The sequence below is a fragment of the Grampus griseus genome, assembly GCF_964374135.1.
Source record: "Grampus griseus genome assembly, chromosome: 3".
Classification (NCBI taxonomy): Eukaryota; Metazoa; Chordata; class Mammalia; order Artiodactyla; family Delphinidae; genus Grampus; species Grampus griseus.
The window spans coordinates 163,301,201-163,313,224 of NC_139019.1; the positions used below are offsets into that span (position 1 = coordinate 163,301,201).

Sequence of the window (12,024 nt, forward strand, 5' to 3'; positions counted from 1 at the left end):
GGACCCCGAGGGGGTGCTCACCTGTGGGAGGAAGGAAGCCAGCGGGGAGGGGGGAATCAGAAGCCACCCCCCACCCTTAGCCCAACAGAGCCCTCAAATGGGAGGAAGACTGGAGGGGGTGGCAGTTCAGTGGGCAAAGGCAGATGCAGGGTGGGCCCAGAAACTACCAGGACATGGGAGGGGGTCCAACACAAGGACAGGAGGTGCCCACTGAGGTGCTGGGCAGCACTGAGCTCAGCAATGCTGCTTCTGAGCTGTCTGTGACCCATGAGGCCTTAGTTGTAGAGCCCCTGAGCAAATTTCCCTTCTTCCAGAATCCCCTCTCGCCTGGAGCCTGGAGGGAAGGGCAAGGCAGGGAGCCCATGATGGACCCTTTGACCACAGGGTGCCCCTTAAACCCTCAGATCTGATCCCAAGACCCTTCATGGACACCATGGACCTTGGAATCCCTCCACGATTGACTGACCCTTCACTGATCACTGCCCCCTGGCTGACCATGTGGCCCTCAGCTATAACCCTGAGGCTCTTCCCATTGTCTCCATGTCAGACTCTGAAAGTCCTCCATAATCACTCCAGTGACCACGCCCCCACCCGCTGAAAATGTCCCCTGTGACCCCACTGCTGACATTGACTCCAGATGCTAACCCTACTGCCCAGCACAGTCATGCCCCAATCCTCCCTCTGGCTCTTGTGTCCTCCCCACCCCCCATCAGTATCCACCCCTTTGCACCCTGCTTCCATATCCCTGTTCACTCTTGGCCTCATGGCCTGGCGTGTCCCAGCAATGTCTGGGATTCCTGGCCCCTCTGCCCTGTCTTCCCTAGCTAGGCCTAGTCTCTCACTTAGTGGGCCCCCTAGATGAATGAAGGAAGGAACGAATGAATGAATGTAGGCGGGTCCGGGATCCCCCAATTTCAGGCCCACGCCACTCTTACCCCAGCACTGCTCCGGATGCCTGCTGATGGCCGTGACTCTGTCCTTCAGGTCCAGGATGTGGTTCCGACTTCAGGCAAGGCACCGCCGCGCGCTCGGGCCTCCGCGCTGCGTGCTGCTGGCGGCCGGAGGCCCTGTTTGGGCCGCAGCATCAGGCCGCCCCGCTTCCTTGGCTCCCAAGGGCCACCGCGGCGGCGGTGGCAACAGGGTAGGTCCCTCCAGGGAAAGTGAGCAGCTCCGGGCCGCCTGCCCTCTCCCCGCCCCTGGCGGCCGGGTTTCCTCCCTCTCACCCCTGGCGCAGCGGCCGGAGGATGCTGGGCCAGTGCAGATAAGGGCCTGGCTGCCTGGCCGTGCCTGATAAGGAGCCGGGCTGACCCCGGAGGAAACCAGCGGGCGGGGATCTCCTAGCGCGGGCCTCAAGTCCCCGCCCCCAGCCGGCACATGCAGGACTGACTGTCACCCCTCAAGGCCTCACCTTCCATTCCCCCAGGCACTGAAGGATCCCAGCCAGGGTGCACACCCCTAGGAGTGAGGTGCCCAGTTGCATGCAGAAGGGACACTGAGGCAGGGATGGATGCAGTGGTCCCTATGTCACTTGGGTCTGTCCTCCAGCTTTGAATACCCCTTGCTGTGTCCGTGCTGATGGGGGTGGAGGAGAGCTCTTTCCGGCCCTGCTGGGGCCTCGTGACCCAGGGGCCCCCTTCTCTCCTCACCCTGCCTGGTTCCTCTTTCTACAGAGTGCTTCCCCGCCTTTCTGCCAACCCCACCCTGGAGTGGGGCACTGACTGGAGGGCAGTTCTGACAGTTTGGCCTTGGGTGTCCAGCCTAGGCAGGTGTCTTGGGCGCCCCCCCCTCCCCGTGCACTATCCACACCACCTTTCCAGGCCCAGGAGGGTGAGGGGAAGTGCCGCAGCTGGGGGAGATTTCCTCCCATGCCAGAGCTGGCAGAACCTTCTAATAGGTGCCTCCCCAGCAGGTCCCCACAATCCTGGGCCTCCACGTCACAGGATCACATAGCCCCAACTCAGAGGTCCTCGGCCCTCATCCCACAGTGGGGTCCACTTCAGGGTGGACAGTGATAAAGAGGCATTGGGTAAATATCTTGGAATGGTGGTAAAGCTCAAGTTCCTGCTGGGCCTCACAAAGGGAGGGGTGCTGGGTACCACAACGTAAGCAGTGACACTGTCAGCATAACACTGTCCCTCATCCCCAGCAACCTCCCAGCAGGTCAGTCGTACTTTGCCCAGTGCATATCTGGGCGACTGCAGGAGCCCCAGGCAGGCCCTCAGCTGCCCCCCAGCACCGAACTATCGCCCCCCCACTCAGGAATCAGTTGAAGCCCAGGACCCCACAAGCAACCTTCCTACTGTCCCAGGGAAGCAAGAGTACAGTTCTAAACATACGAGTTAACTCTGGTATCCCTACAAGGTGGGTTCTGGAATTAGGTTCATTTTACAGATGGGGATGAAGCAAGGTAAAGGGTGCTTGCAGGGTCCCACAGCTACCACGTGGCAGGGTGGGGATTCTGCCCCAGGCCTCTTCGTTAACGCTGCCACCCGCCCCTGCCCTGGGGGGAGGGGTTGCAGCAGGCTGCCGGGTGCCTCAGTGTGCGAGCCCGAGGGGCCGCAGGGCAGGAAGCACCTGGTCTGGAGCGGATGCATGAGGCGCCTGGTTCCGGTCCGGCTTCCGCCACCGGGGCCCTGGCGGGAACTGGGCCAGAGAAACCAGGCGGCGAGGTGGCGGCGGCGGGGGCGCGAGTCCATAAGCGGGCGCGGGGTCTAGAACACCAGCCTGCGCGCGTGCCTGCGTCCAGGAGGCGCGCCCACGCTGGGAGGGTGGGAGGAAGGGGAAGGGGGTAAAGGTCCCTGCGGGCGTGAGCGCACGGCTGCCGCCCCGTGGCCACCTCGGGAATGGCAGGCGCCAGCAAATGGGTGGCTAAGCACCTTGCAGGAAGACGATCAGCTCCCCACCTCTCCAATACAGACAGAACACTCCCGTCAGAAACAATGACAACACTTCATTCGGGCAGGGACAAACACAGCCCAGATGCACAGAGCTCCCCAAGGGAGTCAAAACAGATGGACAGAGGAACAGACCCCAGACAAGCAGCTGAAGAGATGGACAGAGCCCCTCCAGCAGATGGACAGACACACCACAGGCAGCCTCCCCATTCAGACAAATGACAGTCAGGGGAAGGTGAAAAGTCTTTATTGGCTCAGTCTTCGCCTGGACCAGCAGCAGCCCCAGGCCCAAGGGGGTTCTGATCGGGGGCCTCTGGACAGTCAGTGGGGGTGGCTTCAGCAGTGGCCTTGGGTGTCAGGGGGCTATGCGAGTAGCAGCACTGCTCCCCACGTTGGCAGGTGCCCTGGTGGGAGTATGATGGGTGTGAATGAACCCTGGCCCGGAGCTCAGCAGCCTCTGCTGGGTTCCCTCCCTGGATGGGGAGCTCACTCCCACACACTTGCCTGGCCCCAGTTCTCCCAGCCCTGCCTGCCCATTGGCCCAGCCCTGTTGCCAGGAGGCGAACCCATGTGTGTTTCAGTGGGGGCTGGGGGGCCCCTCACCTCCTTGAACCTCTTGCAGGGAAATGTCTTGAGCTGGGCAGCCCGCTGGGCCAGGTCCTCCTCCGGCTCCTTTCGCTTATTCTGGAGCAGCTTGCGTCTCTCTTCCACAGCTTCGCCTGCCGCCTTGCCTCTGCGTAGGGAGACGAGTAGCGGAGGCTCCGTCTGGCCTCTGTGCCCACTCCCCCCAGCCCAGCCCCGCCCCCATCCCACTCTCACTCACCGTGGCCGGGCGCGGGGCCGGGGACCCCAGTTGGCCTCGGGGTTGGCCTGGAAGCGCTTGAGTCCTCGCTGGCGGGAGCTGGGGTTGGCATCGTCCCGGATGGTGAAGTTGGCCTGCAGCCTAGGGAAATGAGGGTGGGGGCTGAAGGGCATCTACCAGGCAGGCGGGCACACACCGCCCAGGCCACCTGCCCACCTCAGTGCAGCTCAACGTACTTTGGGAAAACTGTGTCTGCAGACGTCAGGTTTCTATCATTCATTTAATAAACATTTATCAAGTGCCTACGGTGTGCCTAAAGTCTGCTGCCAGTAAAGCTGACATTCTAATGCACAAGAGAGGCAAGCAATGGGGCAAATCAGAAATCAGCAAATTATAACGTGTGAGGGCATGAGATTAAGAGTTTTGGGGAAAAGAGCACGGTAGAGGGAATGGGGAGTCTGGGAGCCATGCAGAGGCCCTGAGGAGGGGCTGTGCCTGGTGAGTTTGGGTGAGGAGGCCAGTGTGGAGTTGGGGGGGTGGGTGGTGGACGAATGAGGGCAGGGAGGTGAGGGGGAGATGGTGCGGGGCCTGCAGATAGAATTGTTTCTAGTGAGTCAGGTGGGAGCCACGGAGGGTTCTGAGCAGAGGAGGGACGGGATCTGACTTGTGCTCACAGGTGCCCTCTGGCCACTGCGGGGGGGAACAGAATGTGGGGGGAGGAGAGCTGGGGGACCAGGGTGAAGGCCACTGCACTGGTCCAGCTGAGCAGTACTGGGGCCAGAATAGGGTGAGGGCAGAAGGGGAGGGAGAGAAGTGGATGGATTCTGGATCTCACTTGAAGAATGAGCGTGTGTCTGTGAGGAGAAGGGTCTGTGTCGTCTACTTCCCGTGCCTGCGGGCAGCCGTATCCGTGCCATGCCCCTACCTGGGCTCCACACTGAGAATGCGGAATGCCGGACTGGTCTCCGACAGGCGCTCCCGTTTCACCGGACACTCCTTCTCCTGGGAGGCAAAGGTCAGAGGTCAGAGGATGCTGGCACTGACCGTCCCCTGCCTTCCCAATTCCATCTGGTCAGGCCTGGCCTCACCCAGCAGCGCATGATGTCCCAGAGGACCGAGGAGGGGGCGTCCGTCTTCACGGCATTCTTACAGGCATGGGAGAGGGAGACCCGGAAGCCAGCATGGAGGAGGGCAGACCTGGGGACCGGGAGGGATTGTGAGGGGGAGGGGAAGGCTGGACCCCAAGGTCGGTGCTGACCTGTGAGTGTGACCCTTGTTTCACAGACTGGCATGGCTGCACGTCTCCTGGTGACTACATTGCCTGCATAATGCCAACCACCTTCACAGTAAGACTATCCCCGTGGCCAGGGCTCATGGCTTCCAAGAGCTGTTCTAAGCTCTTGTGCATGAGAAGCCCTAGACCGGGGTTATGTTTGACCTCCATTTTATAGGGGACTCCAGTCCAAGAGGGAGCCGACGTGCCCAAGGGCACCCAGGGGTCAGGCCGAGGCTCCACCCCGGGCCCAGCCTCACCTCAGCTGCAAGAGCCTGGGTGTGCTGCAGCGGATGGTGCTGCTCAGCTGGTCCAGCGTGTAGTAGAGAGGTACATCCAGGAGCTCCTGCCAGAGAGGACGGGATGGGTGTGGGGCAGACCGAGGAAGGATGGTTGGGCACCCGCGGGGCCTCCTCCCGGTCACGGCGCGGTCCCCACCTCGGCGACGACGCTCAGGACCCCGCGGATCCGCTCGGCGGTGTGGAAGCGGCCAGGGTTGGCGCTCACAGCCTCTAGGACACGGCCCACGAAGTCTAGGTCGTGGAGGGGCTCCGCCCACATGGGGCCACCAAGCTATGGACACACAGGGACCAGATAAGCAGGGATCAGGACAGCCAGGACCCCCACCTCCCCCTGGCCTTTCCCCCCCGCACCCCCGCCCAGCCCCACCTGGTGTCGCTGCCCACAGTGCTCACACTCTGGGGCCACGGGGGGGCCGCAGGCTGCAGAGAACTTGACCCTGCACAGAGAGGGGTGAGGTCGGGGGTGGTGACCCTGGCTGGGATGCCCCCTTCACCTTCCCCCCCAGCTCCCCCTTGCTCACCGGCCACCGGAGGCTCCCGCTGCTTTCCCGAGGCGCTGGAGATGGAACGCCCCGCAGCCCACACACTGGAACACCAGCGCCTGCTTGCTGTGGGAGACCAGGGTGGCCACCAGTTCCTGGAATTGCCACCGCACCCCAACTCTTCCCTCAGGCTGACTGGGTCCCCTTTGGGCTCCCCAGGGCAGCCTTCCCTCCCCCCGCCCCGGGAAAGGCCCCGTGACCTCCCTCATCCATCACCCTTCCCTGCCCCAGGCTAACCTGGCCGAGGCCTTGACCTTGGCCTGGCCGGTGAAGACGCGAACGAAAATGCGCACGTAGAAGTCGGCGCTGATGCTGAGCAGGGGCACCACGAAGCGCTGGTAGCAGTTGGCGTGGAGGTCCAGGCTGTGCAGGACAATCCTCAGGGCCTGGCGTGGGGGGCGGGTGCCAGCCATCAGTCCTGCCCCCGCCGCCACCTCCCCTACAGGGAGCCACACAAGGTGCTCGCAAGTACAGGGTCAGGGCCGGCTCCCCGGGTTCTCAGGCCAGCCCTGAGTGACCCTTGGCAAGTGAGAGCCTCAGTTCCCTCATCTATGAAATCACACCAGTCTGTCTCTTTAAGGCCCTGGCGCTAAATGATTAAGGAAGGGACTTCCCTGGCGGTCCAGTGGTTAAGACTCCGCGCTCCCAGTGCGGTGGACATGGGTTCCATCCCTGGTCGGGGAACTAAGATCCCACGTGCCGTGCAGCACGCCCCGCCCCCCCCCCAAAATGATTAAGGAAAGCACAGGCCCAGTAAACCAAACCTCTTCCAACTAGCATTCTCAGCATGCCCCATGCTGTGTGATGGGGCACAAGGACCTGCATTCCTCTGGGCAGGATACTGGGTGCTGCGAACTACTGGGGCCTTCTCCTTGCCAGAGGCTGCAGTAAGACTCTGACACGGGAAAGGAGGCAGCATTTTCCAGACTGACCTGACAACAAGGTCCTTAAGGAACAAGGACAAGAGCCCTCCTTTCCCAGCCCCTCAACATCGCCAACCCGACCTTCTTGAATCCCCATAGCAACCTGGTGGGGTCTGGGTCATCATCATACCCATTTCACAGATGCAAAAACAGAGGCCCAGAAAAGGTGAAGTCACTTGCCCAAAGCCACCAGCAAAACTAGGACCTGAACCCAGAGCCAAATGCAAACCTGGAAAAACTGCCTTAAAAAATAATTTTGTGGGCTTCCCTGGTGGCGCAATGGTTGAGAGTCCGTCTGCCTGCCGACGCAGGGCACACGGGTTCGTGCCCCGGTCCGGGAAGATCCCACATGCCGCGGAGCAGCTGGGCCCGTGAGCCATGGCCGCTGAGCCTGCGCGTCCGGAGCCTGTGCTCCACAACGGGAGAGGCCACAACGGTGAGAGGCCCGCGTACCGCAAAAAAAAAAAAAAAAATTTTGTGGACAACCCTGATGGCACAGTGGCTAAGAATCTGCCTGCCAATGCAGGGGGCAAGGGTTTGATCCCTGGTCCAGGAGGATCCCACATGCTGCGGAGCAACTAAACCCATGCACCACAACTACTGAGCCTGCACTCTAGAGACCGCGTGCCACAACTACTGAGCCCGTGTGCTGCAACTACTGAAGCCCACGCGCCTAGAGCCCGTGCTTGACAACAAGAGAAGCCACCACGATGAGAAGCCACGCACCACAACAAAGAGTAGCCCCGGGTCGCCGCAACTAGGGAAAGCCCGCGCACAGCAATGAAGACCCAAAGCAGCCAATAAATAAATAAATAAGAAGTATAAAATTAGAGATAATAATAATAATAATAATTTTGTGGGAGTTCCCTGGTGATCTAGTGGTTAGGATTCCAGGCTTTCACTGCTACGGCCTGGGTTTAATCCCAGGTCGGGCAACTGAGATCCTGTAGGTCATGCAGTGCGGCAAAAACAAAAAACAAAACAAAAAACAAAACAAAGAAAAGAAAATTGCAAAGTTGTTGAAGTAGAGAATACTAGAAAGAATAATGTAATCACCCACTCTTATCCTGGGCAAAACTACTGCCCCACCCCGCCCCCAAAGGACCATATTTGGCAGCCATGCTCTCAGGAACTATGCGGGTTAAAGAACGTGCTTGTTGGGACCTCCCTGGCGGCACAGTGGCTGAGACTCCGTGCTCCCAATGCAGGAAGCCCGGGGTCGATCCCTGGTCAGGGAACCAGATCCCACATGCGTGCCGCAACTCAGAGTTCGCATGCCACAGCTAAGGAGCCCGCCTGCTGCAACTAAGACCCAGCACAACCAAAAAAATAAATAGATAAATATTTTTAAAAAAACAAAGAACGTGCTTGTCATCGAAATCCTGGGATGGATCTGGCCAAGCAGGTCTGGGGGTGGGAGGAGAGTTGGGAGGCCCCTCACCATCTCGTGGCAGGCCCGGCTCTTGAGGGCCATGGCCCCGTACTTGCTGTAGCATGTCTCCCCACTGTTCCCCGCCAGCACTGCCATGTCTGTGCAGGTCACACACAGCAGCCCTGTGGGGAGGGACCCGGCAGTGAGGACCCTCCAACACCCCAAGCCCTGCTCAGTACATAACCCCCCCCAACCCATCCCCACCCCGCCCTTGCATCAGGCTGGCCTCACCTCCTTCACTCACAGCCTGCACAGCTGCATCCAGGAAGGGGGCGGGGCTGCCATAGGGGTCCAGGTCAATGACATCAAACCGCTCCGACGCCTTCTGATGCTGGTACATCAGCATCCTAGGAGCGAGAGGGCCAGGTCCTCAATCCCCTGCACCAGGGACCCGTGCTGTCCCCTACACACGTTCACTCACACAATGTGATGGTTTTGGCCTGGACTTGGGGGCCAGCTGCGCGGCTTCAGATCCTGGCTTATCCATCTGCTAACTATATTAACTTTTCCTTCTTGGGTCTGTCTACCTATCCAACAGCGGCAATAATAATAGGGAATTCCCTGGCGGTCCAGTGGTTAGGACTCCGTGTTTTCACTGCCGAGGTCCTGTGTTCAATCCCTGGTCGGGGAACTAAGATCCCATAAGCCATGCAGCGCGGCCAAAAAAAAAAAAAAAAAAACCCAAAAACAGAAAAACAAGATGGCAATAATAGCCAATACTGATGCAGCACATATTTACCTGACACTGTTTCAAGCGGTTTATAAATGTATTAACTCATCTAATCACACAATCTTCCACAGATTTGAAACTATTGTTGTTCTTTGCAGGTGAGAAAATGCAAATGCTCCTGACCGTGTAATTTCTAACTGCAACCCTTCCTTCGTCCATCCCTTGTACCCTGTTATTTCACCCCTGCCTCCAGCACTTCTCACCTCTAGTTTACTACACAGTTTATTTATTTGTCATGATTATTGGTTATCATCTGTGTTTCCTATTAGATTCTTTTTTTTTAAAAAAAAAGATTTATTTACTTATTTATTTTTGGCTGCGTCGGGTCTCTGTTGTGGCACGCGGGCTCTTCGTTGGCGCATGGGCTTCTCTCTAGTTGTGGTGTGTGTTTTCTCTCCTCTACTTGTGGCACGCGGGTCGCAGAGTGTGTGGGCTCTGTAGTTTGTGGCATGCGGGCTCTAGTTGAGGCGCGCGAGCTCAGTAGTTGTGGTGCGTGGCCTTAGTTGCCCCGCGGCATGTGGGATCTTAGTTCCCTGACCAGGGATCGAACCCGCGTCCCCTGCGTTGTAAGGTGGATTCTTTGCCACTGGACCACCAGGGAAGTCCCCCTATTAGATTCTAATATGGTCAAGAAAGCAAACATTTTTAATTCATTTATTTTCTGTAAAGGGTCAGGTAGTAAGTATTTTAGGCTTTTTGCGAGACATATGGTCCCTATCACATATTCTTCTTTTTCTAAACCTTTAAAAATGTGAAAAACATTCTTAGATGGCAGGCCATAAAAAAACAGGCGTGGGCCTCGCAGGCTGCAGTTTGCTGACCCCTGCATTATGAACTCCACAAGGTCAGGGATTTTGTCTGTATTGTTTACCGATGCAGTCCTGACAGGCAGAATGGCTCCTGGGGACTTCCCTAGTGGTGCGGTGGTTAAGAATCCACCTGCCAATGCAGGGGACATGGGTTCGAGCTCTGGTCCAGGAATATCCCACATGCTGCGGAGCCACCAAGCCCGTGCGCCACAACTGCTAAGCCTGTGCTCTAGAGCCCTCGAGCCACAACTACTGGGCCCACGTGACACAACTACTGAAGCCTGCGTGCCTAGAACTCGTGCTCCACAACAAAAGAAGCCACCGCAATGAGAAGCCCGTGCGCCATGACCAAGAGTAGCCCCCGCTCACCGCAACTAGAGAAAGTCCACGCGCAGCAACGAAGACCCAACACAGCCAAAAATAAATAAATAAATTTATTTTTTTAAAGAAAGAATGAAAAAAAAAAAAAGAAAGAATGGTGCCTGGCACTGGATATACACTGGTTCACTTGACTGAATAAAACTACAAGAAGTTGAGTCTAAAATGGAGACCATAATGGTACTTATTTCCACCTCGGAGCACAAGCCACACAGGTATAATCAGTAACCCCTATAACATACAGCAACCCCTATAAAACTACTGTCCTTGTTTTATAGACAAGGAAACTCGGGCTCTAAGAGGCTAAGGCCACTCCCCCAAGGTCACAGAGCAAGATTATGACACAGCCAGGATTTGACCCCAGGGACCTCTGTTCCAGAAAGCACCTTCCAGCAGCTAGCCTCTACTGCCCAGCACCTACCGGGCATCCGCCTGGCTGGGCTGTACAAGGTGGGCCACATCGTTGAGCTGCACATTACGGCGCATGAGATCCACGGCTCGGGCAGAGGCATCATTGGCAACCACGGATCGGAGCCCAGGCACCTCTAGCGCAAAGCGAATGGAACGGAGGCCGGAGGCTGCCAGGCCTTCCAGCACTCGCAGCCCTTCCTGTTGGAGTAAGCAGGGAGCCCCACTCACATCCATGCCTCCATCCTCTGCTGGGCGCCAAGGAGCCCCCCCTCCCAGCTCCTATCGCTCTCCCCCTCCAGGAGCCTTCCTTCTTTTACCACCCACCGGACTCCAGGGCTGCTACCTCCCACGTTCAGGCCCCACCTCGCAGATATCTCGCACGGCAGCTGTTCGAGGTTGGTCTCCCGGGGCCAGGTTTGCACCCTCTTTCACTTCAGCCTTGTCGTCCTCTTGCTCCGACAAGTCCACGACCACCTTTTGCAAATCCTTCTCACCTGGCACCTTGACTGCAGCCATCCAGACGCACGAGTTAGGGGATATCAAAGCGCCATCTGAGAAACCTCCCCCAACTCTTCAGAATACAGAAGATTCAGGGAAGAAAATCTTCCCCGAAGTCCCTGGAGAAAGGCAGAGGAGCAGAGCCCAGGGCCTGCTACACGGCTGGAGTCTTTCTGGAAGGTAAGGGAGAGAAGGGGCGGGGCAACGAGAGAGCCCTGCGTGACACCCCTGCCCACCAGGAGCCTGGACCTCTACTCACTCTGGATTCCTTTGGCCCCAAGCTGAATGCGAGCAAACTCGGTAATCACAGCACATCTGCGGGAAACGGAGAGTCAGCTCACACCCCTTCATCCTCATAGACCCACTGCCCTCTGCCAAGCTGACCCCGGACTCTGCTCACGTCAGGTCCCGGTTGAACTCCTGCACTGGGTTGTAGAAAACTTCGTTTGCGCTGGGGAAGACGATCTTGGCGGCCCCCTCAGTGACCGTCGTCTCCTGAACCTCAGGTGGGCGCTCTTCTCCGCAGGGCTCGGTGCCATTCTCCGTTGCCGCTGGATTTGGCGGCCCTTGGGGCTGCCCCTCCATAAACCGGGCTCTAGAGAAGCTGCGGGCGGAGCGGAGACTCAGGCTTAGCCACAGAACGATCCTCGCACGGGACATCCGCGGGCGCCTCTGCCCGCCAAGCCTAGTTCGGAGGGCGGGGGAGAGAATAGCCAAAGCATCAGAGAGCTGCTTTCCTGGCCGGATGGCCTACACAAGTGTAAAGTAGGGACTAAGGAAACCCTGTGACCTCAGTAAATTGACACCACCCCCCGTCTTTGGAGGACTGTCCCTGAGAAGCCGGAAGCCCTCGAGCGGGCCCACCCATGCTCCGGATCCCTCCCCGCGTCGCCCAGGCCCCCCTCACCTTCTCCTGCGGCACCGAAAACCAAATCGGTCTCGGTGCACGTTTCCCCAGATTAGGACCTGGGCGCCGCCATGTTGGCACAGTGGGAGGGCAGATCATGTGACAGAGTTTAGTCAATCATTG

At 58.4% G+C, this 12,024-nt stretch overlaps 1 protein-coding gene across 1 annotated transcript; it reads right to left on the reverse strand.

Annotated features, from left to right (window-relative positions):
• Positions 1 to 3,148: 3,148 nt before the first annotated feature.
• On the reverse strand, positions 3,149 to 11,986 carry TRMT1 (tRNA methyltransferase 1; the record flags this gene model as incomplete). Its single annotated transcript, XM_082652280.1, has 17 exons — positions 11,902 to 11,986; positions 11,395 to 11,679; positions 11,254 to 11,309; positions 10,860 to 11,002; positions 10,507 to 10,694; positions 8,400 to 8,515; positions 8,178 to 8,290; positions 6,051 to 6,199; positions 5,793 to 5,879; positions 5,639 to 5,708; positions 5,408 to 5,542; positions 5,230 to 5,315; positions 4,785 to 4,893; positions 4,622 to 4,698; positions 3,718 to 3,837; positions 3,498 to 3,627; positions 3,149 to 3,298 (listed from the first exon to the last, which is right to left on the reverse strand). Exons 2-17 carry the CDS (start codon positions 11,652 to 11,654, stop codon positions 3,149 to 3,151), a joined length of 1,989 nt encoding a protein of 662 aa, XP_082508406.1. The 5' UTR covers positions 11,655 to 11,679; positions 11,902 to 11,986.
• Positions 11,987 to 12,024: the final 38 nt, after the last annotated feature.